The sequence below is a fragment of the Macrobrachium rosenbergii genome, chromosome 3, assembly GCF_040412425.1.
Source record: "Macrobrachium rosenbergii isolate ZJJX-2024 chromosome 3, ASM4041242v1, whole genome shotgun sequence".
Taxonomy (NCBI): Eukaryota; Metazoa; Arthropoda; class Malacostraca; order Decapoda; family Palaemonidae; genus Macrobrachium; species Macrobrachium rosenbergii.
In genome coordinates this window covers 71069661-71089970 of record NC_089743.1, presented here as the reverse complement: position 1 = coordinate 71089970, position 20310 = coordinate 71069661, and the positions used below count along the sequence as shown (strand labels likewise).

Below are 20310 nucleotides of genomic sequence, written 5' to 3'. Positions count from 1 at the left end.
CATCCAGTTAAGCACAGTAAAAATATACAATAATACTGACAACTACTTGGGCTACTTTTAACAACTTAAAGTTTTAATTACTGGGATTTTCTAGTAGCCGCAGTTCTTAGAACACTGCTATTCTTGTAATAATGATATTAATGATGATATTCATGAAAACAGCTGCTTTTATTATGGATATATCTTAATTCTACCTTTTTGATCCATTATTGTCAGGCTTTCCTTTTTCATCTTGACCCATGTTAGTTCTTGAATTGAGCATTATTCAAACGCACAGAGGCTCATTAGTAACATAATTTGGTTCCCTGAACCTCTGTCAAGCAAACCTTTAATGGTCACAAGAAAACTGGGTCTGCCCAGCGTTCCCTACTCTCTTTCTCTCATTCTACAGCAAGATTAGGAGAGAGGGAGTTAACGGACTTAGCTTTACAATAGATTCTGGTTTCTCTTCCGCAAAACAGTGGTTATAGCAAGTGCTTTACCACAGCCAACAGATGATTCGGTGAGAGATGAGGAAATGGAAGATCCGCCGCTGGCAGTGGGAGGGAAGGCAGTCTCATGCCCAAGTCTATTCCAACTGGTTGGTGACCAGTGCCTCTATTTCGGCATTATCATGCAGACCGACAAAAAAGGAGCTCAACAGTTCTGCGACACGTTTCAAGGACACCTTGTAGCCATTCGAAAAGCTACTGCCATTAGAAAAATATATTTGCAAATAAGGAATAGAGGTAAGTTTTCATATTGAAATGTGCTGCAGTTTTTATTCTTCGTTAGTCATCAGAATTTGTTTGATAATGTATGATGGCTCGTAAGGAACTAAAGTGCCTGTTTTTATCAAGAAAAATATGACCAAAATAATTTTCTTTTTCAATTAAAAGAGCTTTCTAGTCAATTGCAGTCGTTCACTTTACTACTATTGTATCTAAAGTAGTATTGTAAAAATGGAAAATAAAGTTTCCAGTACAGTAATAAAAGATGAAATCTACTGTCTCTTTGAAGTAATCGACAAAGTACTCGTATTTGTAAATTGTATCAAAAGACTTCCTTGTCTTGATTTTAGCTTTTATGACAAAAAAAAAAAAAAAAAAAAAAAAAAAATATATATATATATATATATATATATAATATATATATATATATATATATATATATATAATAATGGGTGAATGCTAACAATCAATTTGTTGAGAACGTTGATCTCCCAGGCAAAGACTAGCCACCCGCCTTTACCCTACTTACACTTCCTGGCTTCCTAGATGTTTAGGTCCTTCCATTAAATACTTCCATTTAGTCTCTTAGACACTTTCTGGCCTTTTCTCTCCTCCTTCCTCCCAGTTCTTTTCACTGACGTATCATCCTCCATTCTCTACACACGATAAAACCATCTCAAAATACGCTACTTTTCACTACTTTGTAATTTTACATTCCCAATTCTTTCATTCCCACTAATCACACATCGATTAAACAAATAAATTCGACCCATCATGTTCAACCTTCCTTCCTTCATTTACATTCATCTTCTACATTTCACTCGTAAAGGTGAGTTGGCTCAAACACAGAAACCCCTTTTGTCCATTTTGTTTTTTTACTTACTTTCATTCTTTGTGATAACTCACAACTTCCTATGTGATTCAACAGCATCCATTTTCCAACCACCCACTCATTGTTACTTGTAAAATAGAACAGAATATAGTATTTAGGCCAAAGGCCAAGCGCTGGGACCTATGAAGTCAATCAGCAATGAATTGAAAATTGAGAGTAAAAAGGTCTGAAAGGTGTAACAGGAAGAAAAACCTCGCAGTTGCACCATGAATCAATTATCAGGAGAGGGTGGAAAGTAAGATGGAAGAAAGAGAATAAGAACGGAGGTACAGTAGAAGGAATGAAAGGAGTTGCAGCTAGGGGCCAAAGGGACGCTGCAAAGAACCTTAAATGATCCCTACAGTGCACCGCATGAAGTGCACTGACGGCATTACCCGTCCGGGGGATTGCTACTAGTAATTGGTCTTCATTTACCGCCATAGCCTTACTTTTAGCAATAATATAATAATAATAATCTTTACTGCAGTTCAGGGCCATATACATGGAATATACAAATACAATACACACAATCTTGATACATAAGGTAACATGACAAAAATAATTATCGGCAGTATCCACACAGTTGCTGAAGAAGCAGAAAAAATAGAATTATAATAATGGTAATGACAGTAATTATATGGGGAATAATAGAAAAAAATTAAAAAATACAGATTGCAGACGACTGATTTTCATCTGGGGACCTTAGGTGATTACAGAAGTCAGGTACAGAAGGCTAAATACGAATACTGAAAATTGCAAAATTCTACATTGATATGACAACACAGCCATAATAAGTAAAAATACCACAAATAACAAGAAACGTAGGAAAAAAAAATAATAATGACAGATTCTGGAGATGACACTTCATAATTGCAAAACAGAGAAGGCATTTAAGGAACAGACGCCTCATTATTCCATCTTTCCCACAATTTAGATTTTCTTTTTGCCTCACTGCTTACGATGCTTTGTATGAGCGAATTGCTGCTGTTTCTCAGTCGGGTGATCAGACTGGACATTGTTCGCCTCACAATGATCTTTAAATTATCTAGGCGGTTTTCTATGAACATCTACGTGGTGGAGTGATAGCGAGGAGTGTTTGTGAGGCCTCACAGAATGTCATTGTGTTTAGGATCACTTTCAAATCTCTTCTCTTGCAAACACGTCTACTCTCCTTCACTAATCTCGGCAGTTTTTCTTTACTATCCCGAAGCAACACTACCACCAGCAAACAACATTCTATTGGCGATTCATTTTCTCATCCCACAGTTTCAACATTTCCCTGCTACCCACTTCTCGTGTCATCCTATCCATGATGTCAAATGACCATGGGGACGTAATGTTTAGGCCACAGGCCTACATCACAAAATCCTTTCATCCCGTTTTTTCTGGTAATTCCCATGATCATATTTTCCCTCATCGTTCCAACCCGAAATGCGTTTCATCATTACCCCAAAAACCAGTTTTTTTTTTTTTTTACCGTTTATGAAACTGCGCGTCTTCTTTAATCATTTTCAAGACATTCATCTTTTTATTTATCACCGAGATATTTACATATTCTCTCTCTACCGTTAAAGTGGTAAAAAGTTTCTTTATTATTTGAAAAACGTATTTTCTTTACTTTTCCTGAAATGCATTTTTATTGGACAGGCAATTATTCCATATCATTTCCAAATATCCAAGATTTCTTCCTCATTTCTTGAAAAAATACCATTCTTTTTATGCCATTTCTAAAATGCAAATTTTCTTCTTTATATAAACTAAAGTCTTCATCACTCCTAAACTTACCTTCACTATCCACAAAAGCTAAACATTTAATTTCATTCCCATAAATGCACATTTTTCTTATTCCCAACCGAGTATTAGCCCTCATTATTAAGCGCACATTTTCCGATTTCTCAAAAGGCCGTATTTCGTTATCATTCAGTCTGAGAAAATTTTGATCATTCCTTACAGAGAACTTTCTCAATATTCCGAGAAAATGTACCTCACTGCTCCTCTTCCTATCATTTAGAAAATACTACTGTCCCGTACTGAAAAATATCAACTGTTCGTAAAATGCAATTTTACCTGTGACCCTGGTGAAAGCGCAACCTTTTCTCTTCTCATAAAGAAGAATCAATTGCCGCTTCCCTTTTTTCAGGATATGAAGACAAAGGCTTTTGGATAGACGGATCCAAAGATGGGCACGGAAACTGGAATTTCAGCAATGGAGGAGGCAACCTCCCTATGGGGACGCCCTTCTGGGGAGCTTCCGAGGAATTCAGTTTTCCGGGAAATGGAACAGACTTGAAATGTGTTGCAATCACAAACGATTCGGGATTTTATATAAAGGATATTTCTTGTAGTAACAAAACTTTGTCACCGATATGTGAAGTTAGTCCCATAAGTGAAGATTTGGCTGACGAAAATACAGATGCCGATGAAGGTATGTCTTTCCCAGAGAAACAGAAAGAGTTGTCACCCGTTAAAGTACTGGTGCCAATAGCATACTATATATTACAAGTAACAGTGCCCGATTTTAATCCATTAAATGCTTCCGGCAGATTCCGCGACAGAAATCGACTCCAGTGATATTACCTGCCCGACATTCTATGTTAACCTACCTGGCACTTCCATCTGCACAGCTTTTGCTACCTGGGCAAATGTGTCCTGGGATGACGCGCGTCAGATCTGTCAAGGTCTGCAAGGCGATCTGTTTACCTTTATCGACGTTGAATGGCACAGGTCGCTCTACGAGTACTTGCAAGCTGAAGGTATGATTATGGTAATGTGTAATGTTAAAGAGCGAAGTGTGACCCTCGTAAACGTGAGAGTATCCAACCAAGAGAGCTCAAAATTGTGTCAAGCAATGGCGTTGGTGGGACACTTGTGGTACGTTATGGTACCATATTGCGGAGCTTGATTTTTGTAGTAATTTCGAAGTATGGGTATGTCATAGCACCATAACGCGAGGCGTCATTTTTGTGATAATCGTAATATTATTCTATATCATGGTCACAAACCACGGCGCGATCGTTCGTACCGAATCGCGACATGTGGCCTGCGGTATGTGACGATAAACCTGGCATTAGAAAATTACAATTCTTTATGCGTTACTTTTCATTTAATTAATCTTCTAAAACTGAGATCTCCACGTCTTTCCTACAATGTTAAATTCCAGCACCGGGTCTCTGTGTCACGTTATATTTCTAATATTTTAGCTGCTATTAATAAATAAATTAACTAATACGAATTAATTAAGTCTACCTTCTTGTATCTTCCCTTTATTGCTATACTTCAGATATTAACAGTAGACTCTGAAGAAGCTTTCGCTTCCTTATTATTTTAAACATTAATCATATTAACCACAGTAACGCAAACTGCAATAAAAAATATTAACCATAATAATAATTATCTGCGCTCTTTACTAACCAAAGGACCCATTAGAAAAATGAACATAATTTTGAATACTAAATTTGACTTTTATTAGAAGGTATAGGAAGCATCATATCAGTAACTACTGTATATACAGATATACCAGACAAAAGTTTAGATTTTATGTGAATACGATGGGCCTTTTCTCTTTACTTCCATCTTTTGTATCTTCATTACAGTCATTAACACATTTTCCTTCTGGATCGGAGGGGTGAAAAATAATGTCACATGGGAATGGCATGATGGAGTACCCATACCCCGAGGTAAGTGGATGAGAAATTGTTCATATTTATGACATTATTTTGTTCTTGAAAGGATAAGCCATGTAGATGTATAACTATCAGACTTTGTGCACCAAAGAATAAGTTATTATGTAGGATATTTACCATACTTATGGTGAGAAAAAAGGTTAAGCGATCATCTTGGAAAACGATCGAGTTTCAGGCTGCAAGCACTTGGGTGGATATCAAATGGTAAATCACGCATTCGGAAAACGATCTCTGCAAAACTTCAAATTCATGCCTCTGAATTAAAGATATTTGTTTATCGAGGAATACGTGGCGTGTATGAATGAATATCGCTATGACGGCACCAAACCTTTTAACAGTGTTTACATTATCATTGACTGGATTACGTATGCTAAGTGCACAAAAGGACAGAGTCTCTATCTATTTGTATTAAATTTTCACCTTGCACCCATTTTCCCATTACCAGCGAGTATTTAGGCATGAGGTTACTGGCCTCACGTCCTATTCCTAGAATACCAGTTGCCGCTATACTATTTCCAATTCTTGTAGTCGTTTTAGGCGATTCCTCCCACGCTGTCAAATGTACTTCGTTGGAAGTGACCGCGTTTATTCCTTTTTAATACTTGCCCTTAGGAACAACTGTAATCTTGGTTTGGTCCTACTCTCCAATACATCCATGGTAAATCCCCTTAGGGTATGTGGACTTGAAGATACGACAAGATTAACAGAGAGTGCAAAATATCATTGTAACTTATAATAATAAGTTATTTTCATAATTTCATTTGCAATTATTGAAGATAGAAAGAAGTATAATATACGACTGCGACTCCAGCGAATGTTTTTTCCTCACGTGGCGTCGTCCAGAGCTTTGTTGTTTCCGAAAAAACTAAGTTAAACCCTCTTTTTGATCTTTCTAAAGGTAATCGTTACCTCTTTTTACATTGACCATGAGGCTCGCTCTCTCTCTCTCTCTTTTATATATATATATATATATATATATATATATATATATATATATATATATATATATATATATATATATATGTGTGTGTGTGTGTGTGTGTGTGTGTGTGTGTGTGTACTTGGAGATATTCTGCACTTAGGTATTTGCCCAATAATTTTCTCCCTACATTAACAAAATATGAATTTTTAAAATTATTTCCTTTTATGCAAATAAAAATATTCTCACTTCACACACTATCTGCTACTCGTCATTTTCCTAAATCCGAATTCGACCTCCATATGTCCCAAGGGTAGCTTAGCTTGGACTTGAATCCTTTAAGAGAACTGGTAACGTAGCTTAAAATCTGTGCCACGTTTATGAAAAACAGCAGAGTCTACATCGTTACCCAGTGTAAAATGTTACGAAAGGTTTTAATATAATAAAAAGAACATCTGGCAATGATAATTTTAGCATTTTTTTTTTAGGTCTGTAGGGCCTTCAAATACTAAATAAATTGATTGAGAACGTTTGATTTGGCAGGGCCACTTCCCACCCTTGCCCTGCCCTAACGACAAGGTGGGTTGGAAATACCATAGTACCCATTTACACCTAGGTGAACTTGCAGCGGTAGGCTGCATGATACGAGCCTAGTAGTCAAAGCTGAAAACAACACGTATGTATGTATATGTATATATATATATATATATATGCATGTATATATATATATATATATATATATATATATATATATATATATAAATATATATATATATATATATATATAAATATATATATATATATATATATATATATATATATATATATACTGTATATATATATAATATACATACTGTATGTGTTTTGTATACATTTATGTGTTTATGACTAAAACACTTATTACTTCATTTTCCTTCCACAGGCCCACCATACTGGGGACTCAGCGATAAAATGGATCCCGTATTAGAACCAGACGGTGATGATATTGATGAAGAGGACTGTGTTGCAATGACTTCCGAGGGAAAACACTACTTAAGGGATAAAAATTGTTTAGAGCTTTACAGTCCCATGTGTGTAACAATGCCTATTGGGCAATAAAAGACCCATCTGAGCTGTTATCTTTAGATTTAAGGCTTCTCAAATATAACAAATCCATATTTCAAAGATAGTTATTTTTGTAAGACAACATATGCTTACGAGTAGGTTATGTAATTTCCGAGTAGGCTACAACCAGGAGAATGAAAACAATAATTGTTGTATCTCCAATAAAGGGAGAAATTGATCTACTGTTAAGTAATTTTCCTTCCTTATTCATTTTTTTCGTGTCGGGGTATTTCCGCACAAAGAAAAATTGCTGCTTTTTTAAAGGCATATTGTTGAAGTGGCTTGTTGCGTCAGGTCTTCATGAAAAGAACAGACCGTTACCAGCTCTTAAAATTTGCCTCCGGAAAAGGACTTGGAATCCCTTTAGTACTTCACGTAGGATTCAGACTGTTTTCTGCACAAAATACAAATTAAAGATAGCTATGACAACAGTTTCATAAAAATGTTTTCATAGTTATCTTTAATTTGATAAAAGAATGAATTCCGGGCAAGAAGTATACTCCCCACTGATCAGCAACTGACTGTCTGTAAATAATAAGCCTAGAACTTTTAAAAAGCATTTAGATTTTTTTTTTTTTTGCTTTCTTGTATAAGCCCGGTACAAAAACAGAATGAAAAAGTTGAAGAGGATAAGGGGCTACAAAGAAGGAACAGTTTATTGTGCAAACACTTACAAAGTACAGCACAACAACAGGCAACACAGATGCGGTATGCATATAGGGGAAAGACCCCTAGTGAATGGCAATGGATGCGATATACATACCTTTTCCATCCTATTGACTGCTACACGAAAGTCATTCATCAGGGTTGATACGGTATTCAGGTAGTATTACAAAATATAAATGATTACAGATGACTGCTTAGGGGAATTACAATGTTACCAAGTTTCCTGGTTTTTGTGGGGCACCTTGTACAAGAAAAAAGATTGTTGTAATTGCAGGCGAAGCGACTGACCTGTTTCTTGAAAAAAAAAAATCAGTTCATAAAAAACAGAAACTGAACTGATCAATTCGGTAAACAGCAACCACCAACATCTTAGGCGGGTTCTCATCTTCCGTTGCTTTTTGGACAGTAGTTTCCTGGATGGGGGACTCCTTCCAAAACACAGAAATTAATTGAAAACAGTGTTACATAACTTTGGCTGGCCTTTTTTGGTTATATCTGTATTCAATAGTTGACATAGCTCTTTGGTAAGTGCGCAAGCTAAAACAATAAGATTGGCAGATTTTAACAAACGATTTTAACAAACGAGGGTTTAAGGGACTGTTGCTCAAATATCGACTTGGGTTACAAAAACGCATATAACTAACTGAAAATTTTATTGAAAGACACTATTTCCACCTACTAGATCCTGCTCCTAACTGATGAAGGCAAAATCTTCAATAAAAAAAAAAAAAAAAAAAGTATTTTAGTATGCGTCCATAAAAACGACTACTGTTTTAAAAATGTTAAAGATGAAGAGCTAAACTAAGTCTCATTTAATAGCTCAAGAGTGTGTCAACAATATCTGGAAACTGAGTTCCCATATTAACGATGTATTCGATGCGAGATTCATTAAAGATCGATTTTTTTTTCAAAACTTTCGTCAATATTTGACACCAGTCCCTTAACGATAATCACAACAAACGATACTCAGTAAACTACAACAATGATTCGCAGACAATAACAACCGAGGGTTTCACGATAATCGCAATAGACGATACTAAATAAGCTAGAACAATGAGATTCGCAAACATAACATTAACACCAGAGGGTTTCACGATAATCACGATGGATGATGCTAAATGATAAGAAGCTTTTTCTTCTCATTTTGTTTTCTGTTAAAGTAGAACACAAATTACGCAAAAAAATCTATAAATATGAACTAGGAATCAAAATGCCACATTCGTCATGACAATTCATCATGATACTGTATTTGGTGGGCTGAAGTACAAACGTCTAATTTATACGCTTATGCTGTATCGGCCCTGACTGATTGTTTTATAGATTTTAGGCATACATGCCCAGCACCGGGGGAACTAAAGCCTATGTAAGCTAACATGTATAACTGAAGCATCTTTTCACTTTTCCTTTTTCGCACTTCGGTAATTTATACATCAGTTAATAAAGCAGTATACTTGTGAATTCTCACAAACTTTCTGCGGCTCACATAAATGTCGGTTATCTTGACCTCTTTCATCACCGCAATTCTCTTTAGTTCCTTAACTTACTATGACTTACTTTTACTTTTCTTCGGCCCCAAAATGTTTCCCTCTAGAACTCTCCTCCTCCTCCTTGGCTCTTTAACCTTTCTCTGATACCTACAACTTTCGCACTGCCTTCAAACTCATTACTGAAGCAGGCAATTTTATTTGCTTCTACGGCCTACATTGCTTGCTTCAGGGATTCTCTTCAATCCTACCCAGCCTTCCTTTCTTCTCGAACCTGAAAGTTGTTTCTCGAAGACCTAGTCTCCTTGACTTTGAAATAGGCCTTAAAATCAGCTTGTAAATTTTCGTATTAACGAACATTTCTCATATCAACACCTTATCCCAACTGAAGACGAATAAACTACAAAAACAATAACTAAAATTTTTGTCTGTTGAAAATAGAGTAAGAGTCCTAAAATTATGTTATGAGACAAATGACTGAATATTATCTGATTTTAGATATATCGTGGACATGAATTTCCAATTTTTTTCTTTTATTTTACCAAAGACTTAGCTCCCACACCCAGGTGGAGGGTAAGCGTGTATTCCAACATGTGCAATTCTGTGAAAACCAATACTAGACGAATCACCTTATCTTTTCAGTTGCTTGCTGAAATCACTAAGCTCGGTGCAATACGTCACAAGAGATAGCAAACACCTTTTGGCCCTGCGCTTATCTCTTATAAACAGAGCCACATCGAAAAATTCAAAATAACACTACATCGTCCTCTGACACCCAGCGAAAGGAAAAAAAATAAAGCTCACAACTAGACTTTTTTTTTTTTTGCAATCAACATCTTTTTTTGGGGTTTCTTTGAAAATACGTATAAAATAGGCGACGCTTCTCAAACTCTTGTATTGCCGTTGTTAACTCTTGAAGGTATGTTTGCCTTTACGTCTTCTTTATTGTGATTTATACAGGTTTATGCGACTTTCCTTCCACATTATGTCATTCATGCATTGGGTATACACGCACGAGGACACAAATACACACTACTCACATCTACAAACACATATATGTGTAGATGCATGGAGTTATACGTGTATGTGTATGTAAATGTATTCAAAGTAACATATATAGTACTATCAATCAAGCGTGCATGGGTACCCTTTACTTTCGTTGTACTTTCTACAGCGATTGTCCACAATAAGAAATTTGTGAACTTTATGCTTCTCTGCGAAATATTAAACATTACATACATAAATCCACATTTAATTCCACTTCATAAAACTGGCCACCTTTCCCATCTCGGCAGAAGAACAGAAGCCAAAGGGTAAAACAACAATGGGCCATCAGATGTTGCATCTTCTTCTGTCGATTGTCTGTAAGTACATGGCAATCCTTTCTACAGTTTGATACCTGAGAAACTTTTTATGAGCACAGATTATGTACAAAAACTTAAAATATTGCCTAAAGCATAGGGACTGCATAACTTACATAAGAAATACATACACATAGCTGAGTGCCAGGTTCAATGTAGACAGCTGAATCAACACAACGGCCCTTGTCACAAGTTCAGAAGGAAGAGTTGCTGTCTCTTGGACAACCAAATGTTTTCTCTCAGTCGTCGTCAGTTTAGCTTTCTTAAAGAAAACTAATATAAAATACTTTATAACATATATATATATATATATATATATATATATATATATATATATATATATATATATATATATATATATATATATATATATATATATATATATATATATATATATAAATAAATTATTTATCTTGAAGGCAAATTGGTAGTTGTTTCAATCTTAACAAATTGGAAACATTTTTGCAGGCATCAATGGAAGGTGTAGAAAAAATGTCCTTATATCCAACGTATAAACGAACACAATTAAAACGTCATATATCTTGGAACACTCTGTGAAAAGTGTTTTGTCTTTCTGAACAATCAATGAAAATAATTTCATCGTTCACTAAAAGATTTGGAAGGAGTAATCCTCCAGTCTTTAGCCTTACAGCTATGCCTCCATATCTAAGGGATAAGCTGTATTAATCACGTATATGAGCCGGGACAAGACTTGGAAGGTAGCGGAGATAAATCTGTTGTAGGAAGCCTTTTGTAGGAGACGGAAAGTAAGCTCCAGTTTTCAGGCAATACTGCATGTTGCTTCTCAAGGCGGACTGGGTCACTGGGATTTAAGATGGCTAAAGATAAATCTATATAACACTTCTTACAGAGACCTGGGTTGCAGATATCACACTATGCTCAAAAGCCATGAAGCTTTCTGATGAATTTTTGCCGTGAACTCCATTGTACAGAACCGAATAAAAGGACACGACTATTACAAACCCAAGGGTACTGGCAACAGACATTAGCCGTAAGAGTATATTTACACTTGATAATTGATAACAGTTCATAATCTTGTATCAGCAGTGGTGGCAACAGATTCTCTACCCTCGTCACATGAAGAAACGAATGCGCAAATTCTGGAGAAGAATGTGAGAGATGATCCCGTTCAGAACGAGACGCTCTGCCCCAGTATGTTCATGCCTGTAGGGAACACGTGTCTTTCTTTCGTCGTCTTAGTGCAAGATATCCGCGCCGCAAGTAAGCAGTTGTGTCATTCCCTTGGGGGAGAATTGGTGGCCATCAAAACTGCAAATAAGCTTCAAAATATAATGGAAGAAATTGAACGAAGAGGTATGTCTTTGTATGTTTGGTTGTGTACCATAACTTGCACTGTTTACTTGCCTTACTACCCACTCTTAGACACTTCCAAGCACTACGATTGCCAGCTCCAGGGCATTATTACCCAAATGAGGGAAAGGGGCTTAGTTTCCGGTAAAATAGTTGTATACTTTCAGCATACTAAGACTGGGAGATGTTGCCCAGCACACGTATATGGATAAAAGCCTAAAAACTGCCGACGACAAAGCTTGACAAAGCCTCGCGTTGAAGATAGTTGTCATTTACTCGTATATTCGCATTGTCTTCTAAGTTACATATGTCAGTATTACCAGAGACAAATATTTTGCAAACTGATAACTAATTATTTATTAATATTCTTATACTATATGTAATCAGTCATTCAAGTCTATTCCTTGTCCTGTGATATTCTTGCTTCTTAACTAACTTATTCATGTTAGCTTTTTTCAGAAAAGCAGTGGAAAAAAACAATTTTGACATACGATAGTAATTATTCATCATTATGTCCAAGCCACAATTGTTGACAGCGTGTTAGTCATCCTCCTCCGATGAGTCGGGATATTTTCTTTACAGCTTCTTTAGTGTCTTGAGAGCAAAATGAAACAAATAAGAGAGGAAGAAAGAGAAATAAGGTTTTACTCGGACGGAACGCCTCAAATAATAACAACAATAATAATAAAATATACATTTTCACATTTTCAGTTAGCAATGATTTATTTTGGAGATTAATCTTGCAGAACTCACCCACACGGACTTCTGGATTGACGGAACTTTCGATGGAACATCTTGGAACTTCTCAAATGGAGAGCCTGTCCCATTGGGAACGCCCTTCTGGTACGCCACTGAATCCGAATTCAGGCCAAATAATGATACCGCAGCCAGCTGTGCGAGCATCACACCAGATTCTGGTTTCTTGACGAAAGACGTGTCCTGCGAGGAGAAATACTCGCCCATTTGCGAGCATGAACCCATTGCTCTTAACCAGCCTAAAGAAGGTCAAGGTGGGATCATTTCCTCAGTTGTTGATCAAATGGGAGGGCAAAAAGTAAATGAAAAGGATTAGTGTAAACTTCAGTAAGGATGAAAAATGTCTGCGTACATTTGTTGTTATGCAGGTATGTGTACACTGTAATATATATATATATATATATATATATATATATATATATATATATATATATATATATATATATATATATATATATATATATATATATATATATATACAGTATATATCTTCAACCTGACGGACTGTTCTTTCATTGTTTTGGTATAGTTTTCTCTGACCAAAGTCCTTCCTGGATTCTCGGTAAAGACTTCTTTGCATTCCTCCAGCAACTACAATACCTGCTCCTTCAGCTACTTGACATCTTCCTTCTGCAATCTAATTGCCACTCAGCCCTCATCCAGAATTACTTGGTCCTTGTTGGCATCTTCCTAGATGACAGTTGCACTCAAGCATCTTTCTCCTCCAACAGCTGCTATTGCTTCACTCACTTCCCTCCAGTGGAAGGAAGTATAGATGGTTGTGTCTTTGCTTCTCCACCAACATCAGCCTTGTAGTCCACGTGATTAACCCACCTCCTTCACTTCATAAGCCCCTCTCCACTGCAACATCAGCTTGTTTGTCTCTGTTCATAGTAACACCTACACTTTCAGTCCCACCTTGAACTGACAATATCCGGTCATCTAGCCATAGTAAAGCTTCTGGCACACCTATGTTGCATTCAAATTCTTCTGGCTGGTCAACTGGTGTCTTCCAGGAAATTCCTCAGCTCCAGCATGCCCTGGAAGGTGATTCACACTTCATCCTCACAGTCTCCAGTCCACAATTCCTCGAGTATCAGCATTGGTCGGCTCACAGTTCTTCCATGCAGTAGCCCAAATGATGAAAATCCAGTGTTCAACTGCAGCACCTCTCAATATGCAAACAGGAACACTGGCAGATACCGATCCCAACACTTCGGTCTCTCCTGGTACACCTTCAAGGTAGATTTTAGGATGCTATTGATCCTTCCACATTACACGTTAGATCTCAGGTTATGTGGAGTCATCAGACAGCTCACCTTCATAATTTTGGAAGTAAACTGGGTACCACAGTTGCTGAGCATCTCCTTGGGGAATCCTACCCTGCTGAAAACTTGAGTAATGCCTCCACTACCAGCTATGTTTCTATTTTAAGAAGTGTTACTGCCCTGGATACCTTGTAGCAAAGACAACAACCATCAGGATGTACCTGTTGCCCTTCTCTAACACTGGCGATACAGGTCCAGTCAGGTCTACAGCTAGCCTTTTGAATGTCTCTTCCATCAATGGCATCTTTCCTAATGATATCTTGCTGGTACATCCCTCAGTGCAGTCTTCTAGCAAACATTGGAAGATTTGCAAAACCTGGTGTTGGCAGTCAATCCTGGCCAGTTACAAGTGTGGGTTATGTGGTCAACAGACTTCTTAGCTCCAAGATGATCACTGACAATGGCCTTATAGGCCAGCTTCAACACTTGGGCATAATATATCTCTAGCACTAGGATTTTCTGCACTTCTCCAGTACCCTTGCCTTAAAAACACAATATACTATGTCATTCATAACCTTAAACTTAAAAGTCCTTCACCCTTTGTCCTGTATTCTGCATGTCTTGGCTCTTGACAAGTGCTTGGCTAGGAAAGGACCCTTCTGCGAGGCTTCTCTTAGCTGCTATGCTCCTACTTTTGGGATGCTAGAAGCTACTGCCTGTTACTTCATTTCCTCTGCTGGATTTGGCCTCTAATCAAAGCCTTCTACTCCCTGCATCATTTTCTTCTGGCTTATCACTTTAGTCGTCTGTCCCTACAGCTTTCTCAACCATCTAGCCCCGGCTCTGATAAATATTTCAAGGCTGTTTATGCCTGGAGTATTTACAAGAATAAGGTTGTAAATAAAGTTATCTATACACACAGCATGTAACTCTCCTTCATAATATGGAATATTTACATAAATCTTTGCAACTGATATCTAGGGATATTCTTATCATTGAGTGCACAAACCAATTCCTTATCAGTCATTTGGTCCTCAGATACCAAATAATAATATGCAACTGCATTTGTACAATCATATCTCATGATACAGTTACCATCTCTTTGCATACATACTCTTCACTAACTGGGGAATTACAGGTAATTCGGCTACATCTGCCAGCTTCAGCCTAGCATTTTTTACAGTCTTCCAGCTGGACTATTTCGACATCCTCACAAATCATGATGCTGGTCACCTCCTTTGGTTCTTATACTGCTGCAACGCTGGCTGCCTTTTGTTTGAATTTTTGCTGGTCCTTACCCTTGCAAGCAAACAGTTATCTGTTAAATGTCCTAGTTGATCACATGCAAAGCATCTACCTTCATTTGTGTCAATCTGCTTCTGCTTGACCTTGCTCCTAAAGGCCACACTGTCTCCGGCTATTATGACACACAAAACTCCCGACTACTTTTTTGTAAATATGGCCAGGTTTGTCTGTCTTGTAGTCCCTGGGTCTTTGGATACCCTGACTAAACTTCTTCATTGGCTTCCAGCATTCCATTAAGCTTAGACTGTGAGCCTCTAAATACCTCTCCAGAAGCTTCACCATCTCTCCATTTTTCTTAGAAGAAGAATGCCATCCTAATGGAACATGTGCTGACACTGTTCCCTGATGAGTAAATCAGCACAGTCATTAAACACCTTGCTGCAATAATCAATTTCTGTCCATCTACTGAAATATCTCTGTATTCCTACTACAAACTGCAACACTGTCTCACTATATGATGGCCTAGTCTTACAGAACTTTTCCTAAAGCCCCTCTTCTGTCATCTCATATCAGCAAAAGGTGTAGTAAAGAAAACTTACAAATCTTACCTGTAACTAATGGACTAGCACAAACAGCCCACTTGTCCCTAGGCTACCCTTGGCTCTCTGTAAATCTCTATCTTTCAATGACTGTCCATGTCTTCATATCTCTCATCAGACATAGGCACACTGGGTTTCCACTTAGGATCTTCTTGGCCCTGAGGTCTTGTTGGCGGATGTTCATGTCTCGGATGTATCTTCTTTCGGCGCTTCTCTTTCTCTCTGTCAATTTGCACAGAGTAAATGTTGCAGTTCAGTCACAAAATCTCTTGCTTCTTTTCACTCCAGCCTCATTTCATGGGCCAATTCGACAAGCTTTTGACGCTCCTGTCCCCTTTTTCACTTTCATGCTACTCACTTTGTACACAAACACTAAGAAAAGAATCATACCAGATTACATTCACCAGCTAAGCCTGACAAGGTCACCAAATTATGTTACATGTGATATAATATTTATAAAAATATATATAGCTCATGATGGGATGTGCCCTAGTGGCCTTAAAATGTGGCGTGATTAAAGAACTACTAAAAGATTAAACATGGAAGTAATTAACTGTACTCTGCACTTTGCACGACGTGCTTTCAATTTTTACTGCATGTGGTCTGGCGGAGATTTGGTTTATGCACTTCTTCTCTGTCTTGGAACAGCTACCCCCTCAGGTTTCACTGAAATTAATTCCTCTAAACAAAGCTGTGGGTTTTTCTTTCTATAAAAGATGACAAAAGGGGATGTGAGGTAGACTGCCTTCTATTGTTCTGCTCTCTCTATGTTGTTCAACTGTCACACACACTCACACATATGGTGTCTTCAGCCTCACTTGAACATTTAAGCCTATTCTTTGCGATACCAACCAGCAAAGGATAAATAGTTCTGACCGACTCGGGCAGTCTGGAAATATCTTGAAAAACAAGTTATGTAAAACCTCTGATAAAATCATCATTAACATGTTTTAACTGAAACATTACAAATTAATGAAAGTTTCCTAGTACCTCACGAACAGACACATTTGAAAAATAAACTTATGTACGAAATTAAGATATACTTTGCTAATTAATCTTGAACTTAAGAGAAATTTACAGACATCTTTTTGCATTTGGCTCTAAAACAGAAAACAGTGCTATGGGAAGTGAGCAGACAATGGTGCTCTGAGAGTGTGTGAATGCGCGAGCGTATTTTTTAAAGTAATTTTTTGTCAATTTTATATCCGACAGAAACTGTAAAGGACCAAGAGTCTGGGAACATCAGTTGCCCCCCATTTTTCGTTGATTTATCCGGTTGCTGTATAGCATTCATTACTTGGTTTAGTGCCTCTTGGACTACAGCTAAGGAGACGTGTGTCCTCTTCGCTCCCGAAGCATCGCTTTTCTTACCTACAGACATCGAGCTACTTCGAACTATTTATCTATATCTACATGAGGAAGGTAGGTCCAGAAGTGTCCTCCTTCAGAAGGTGCAATCGAAGAATCATGATGTCTATTATTTTCTAGCCAAAGGTCACCCATCACCTCTCATCAGTTTCAACTCCATTCTGCATACAATACGCTGTTTGTCTTGCCCTTAGAGCAAGTTTCTTTTATTTTACCACTTGGCCAGATGCCCCTCTAAGCATTGCCCTCTATATTGCTCCCCGTGCCCCCTCCAGCTTTATTAAACAACAATCAGTCTTCTTTATATCAATGCACAAATCAGTCTTCTTTATATCAATGCACAGTCTCCAACTATTCAAATGGGACCGCCTTGTTGGAGTTATATCCTTATAAGTTGAATTGCCCTGTAGAGGCTTGAGTCTGTATATGACTGAGGTTTGCTGCTTCCATATTTTCATTGCATTCTTTTGTGTTTATGAGTCTAGACTCTGTGAAAAACGTATTAGTTAGAAATAGCAAGTCAAATTTCAAAAAGATATATCTCTTTCTTTAGCAATAATTATTAGAAACAACAAATTATTCATAATAAGAACAGCACAACTGTCTAGTCTCAATGAATAGATACTACGGTAGATATCTTGTGAATGTAAATCCTTATGCATATTCTACACAAACATTATTGTTACACTGAAGAACAATTTTAAAACGTTGGTTTGTCATTTAAGGTATACTGTATGTGTCATTTTCATATAGAAATACCATACTTACAAAAGGCACTTGAACTTTTAAGCCACAATTTTATCTTTGTTCGGTAACGAACCCTGTCAGGTAATGTAGTAAGATGGCTAACATTTAATAAAAATAAAATGGAATTCCTAATATTGACAATATGTCTGAGTAAAATGTGGATGTCAATATGAAATTTATGACTGTCAATATAGTTGTTTGTCATTAGTTTATAAAACCGTTACAACACTATATCATTTTGATTCGAATATTAAAGGCATTCTCTAGTTTGACAAAGTATATATTCAAGTGTCATTGAGATTTGTAAAATGTCAATTTGCAGTGGTACTTCACAATGAAACCAGATTTTACAAACTCGCCAATACAACAAAATACAAGCCTTGGCAAATTTAGCTCGACGCCCACCTTGGGATGGGAGGCACCTCACTTAAGAACAACTGGCTCAGAAATTGTTCACATTCTTATGTTTTCAGAAATTGATGGAAGTAGCTTCTGGATAGCAGCAACAGACGAAGGTCACGAGGGCGTATGGAAGGACACCGAGGGCAATATAATAGAAATAAGTAAGTCTGATATGTATGATTCCATAGATTGTGATCGCACTCGCTGTTTGCCTTTCTCCTGATCTGCGATCCACAATGTCTCCAAAAATAAAAGCATGGCCTCACCTTATCATATTGGTGTGTGCGTTTGAGAGAGAGGGAGGGAGAGAGAGAGCACAAAACACTATCAGTCCTAACCACAACAAATAATGAGAATTAACGGGCCTTTAGTAGAGAGCGTACGTCAGTAACGCCGAAGTACAGTATTTTCATTACTAAAGAACCGTCAATTCTTAATACTTATTCATTTTGTCGGTCTCCGATCTGAATCGCAGCGTAAATCTTTGAGCTTAGCCTTATCCAACCCTTAACCGTGCCTGAATCTATTTTGCAAGTAAACAACAGATCTAAGCTCGGTGGTATTCGAAATCCCACAGCTTCATAATATGCTCAGTTGTACCAGGTAATTTCCTGGAATCACTTTTCTAATTTTCTTTGACCTCCTGCAAACAGAAACAGACATATATAACAAGTTTGGTCAAAACTTGATTATATATCAGGAGAGATAATGAGAAGAGAAAAGATCTCCTTTTCCCTTAACTGGTTTTTTTTTATCACTTTCCAGAAGCACCGTTTTGGGGAAACAGTGACAAAGAAGGATTCACTTTGGAACCCGATGGCAACTCAACAGAAAATTGTCTAGCGCTGACAGCCGAGGGTCAACACTATTTCAGGGACAGAGACTGTAGTTTATCTTACAATTTATTATGCATTTCACCATCGTTCATTAACTAAATATACTCATTTCATTCATCTCAATCTTGTATTTTTGATACGTTGTTACAGTGTAAGTTGTATCATAATTGTTTACTAATTAATGAGCAAACTCCTGTTTATGTTTCGGTTTTTTACAGTTACTGGTGTCAGGGGAAACTCGCAGTCTAAGGAATAAAGAAATGTAACCGTTTTTTCCTTTCTTACTTTCGTTGGAGGCCTATGAAGTGCATAATAAAGATGACAGATACCAATATCAGTGTGAAATAACATTCGTATAATAATGAAATATATTTAACCATGTTTTGATTTATGATACAGTTGACGAATATTCCATTAAAGATAATGTAAAACTGAAAATTCTGCAACAACCCAAAGATCCGTTCTCTTCTCTGATTTGGTTGCATTCTTTCTGAGATGCACCAAAAATATATTCAGTCACATGAAGTACATAGGCATACATAAGCAGTGTTCAAAGCTCAAAACAGAGAATATTTCCTATACATAAATGTGACTAAAGACGGTAGAGTGAAAACGCATTCATGCATAAATACGTCTGCACGTTTCAAAAAGTACACAAGATAAAATTTAATAGGACGTTCCAATTCCCCATTCACCAGAATGATGCTATTTTTAATTTTTTATGTATGAAATTCTGTCACATGCACTGTGACATTTTTTCTGTTTGTAAATATTAAGCCGCAAATATAGTTTCATTTCCAGTTCACTATACCTCGGAATTACTTACACCCAAGGGAATTATAATTGATAAGTGCTTCATCACCAGTGGGATTCGAACCTCTACATGGTTCAGAAACAACAATATACGGTGACTTTTGACCTCTGATCCATCAAAGTTAAATAGGTATTGAACGATATTT

At 37.0% G+C, this 20310-nt stretch overlaps 3 protein-coding genes across 4 annotated transcripts in view; 2 read left to right on the top strand and 1 right to left on the bottom strand.

Annotated features, from left to right (window-relative positions):
* Positions 1 to 7465, top strand: part of LOC136825511 (uncharacterized) — a 9174-nt gene extending 1709 nt beyond the window's left edge. Inside the window, exons 3-7 of the mRNA XM_067082083.1 lie at positions 462 to 728; positions 3722 to 4006; positions 4125 to 4334; positions 5175 to 5258; positions 7106 to 7465. Of these exons, the coding sequence (XP_066938184.1) occupies positions 462 to 728; positions 3722 to 4006; positions 4125 to 4334; positions 5175 to 5258; positions 7106 to 7281 (1022 nt within the window). The 3' untranslated portion in view covers positions 7282 to 7465. The remainder of the gene's footprint in view (positions 1 to 461; positions 729 to 3721; positions 4007 to 4124; positions 4335 to 5174; positions 5259 to 7105) is intronic.
* The window catches only part of LOC136825530 (protein LZIC-like), a 233824-nt gene that overhangs the window by 137373 nt on the left and 76141 nt on the right, over positions 1 to 20310 (bottom strand). The window lies entirely within an intron of this gene.
* Positions 10337 to 19622, top strand: LOC136825504 (macrophage mannose receptor 1-like). The gene is made up of 7 exons (XM_067082071.1): positions 10337 to 10356; positions 10733 to 10801; positions 11864 to 12133; positions 12877 to 13140; positions 17211 to 17420; positions 18587 to 18676; positions 19281 to 19622. Exons 2-7 carry the CDS (start codon positions 10762 to 10764, stop codon positions 19448 to 19450), a joined length of 1044 nt encoding a protein of 347 aa, XP_066938172.1. The 5' UTR covers positions 10337 to 10356; positions 10733 to 10761; the 3' UTR covers positions 19451 to 19622.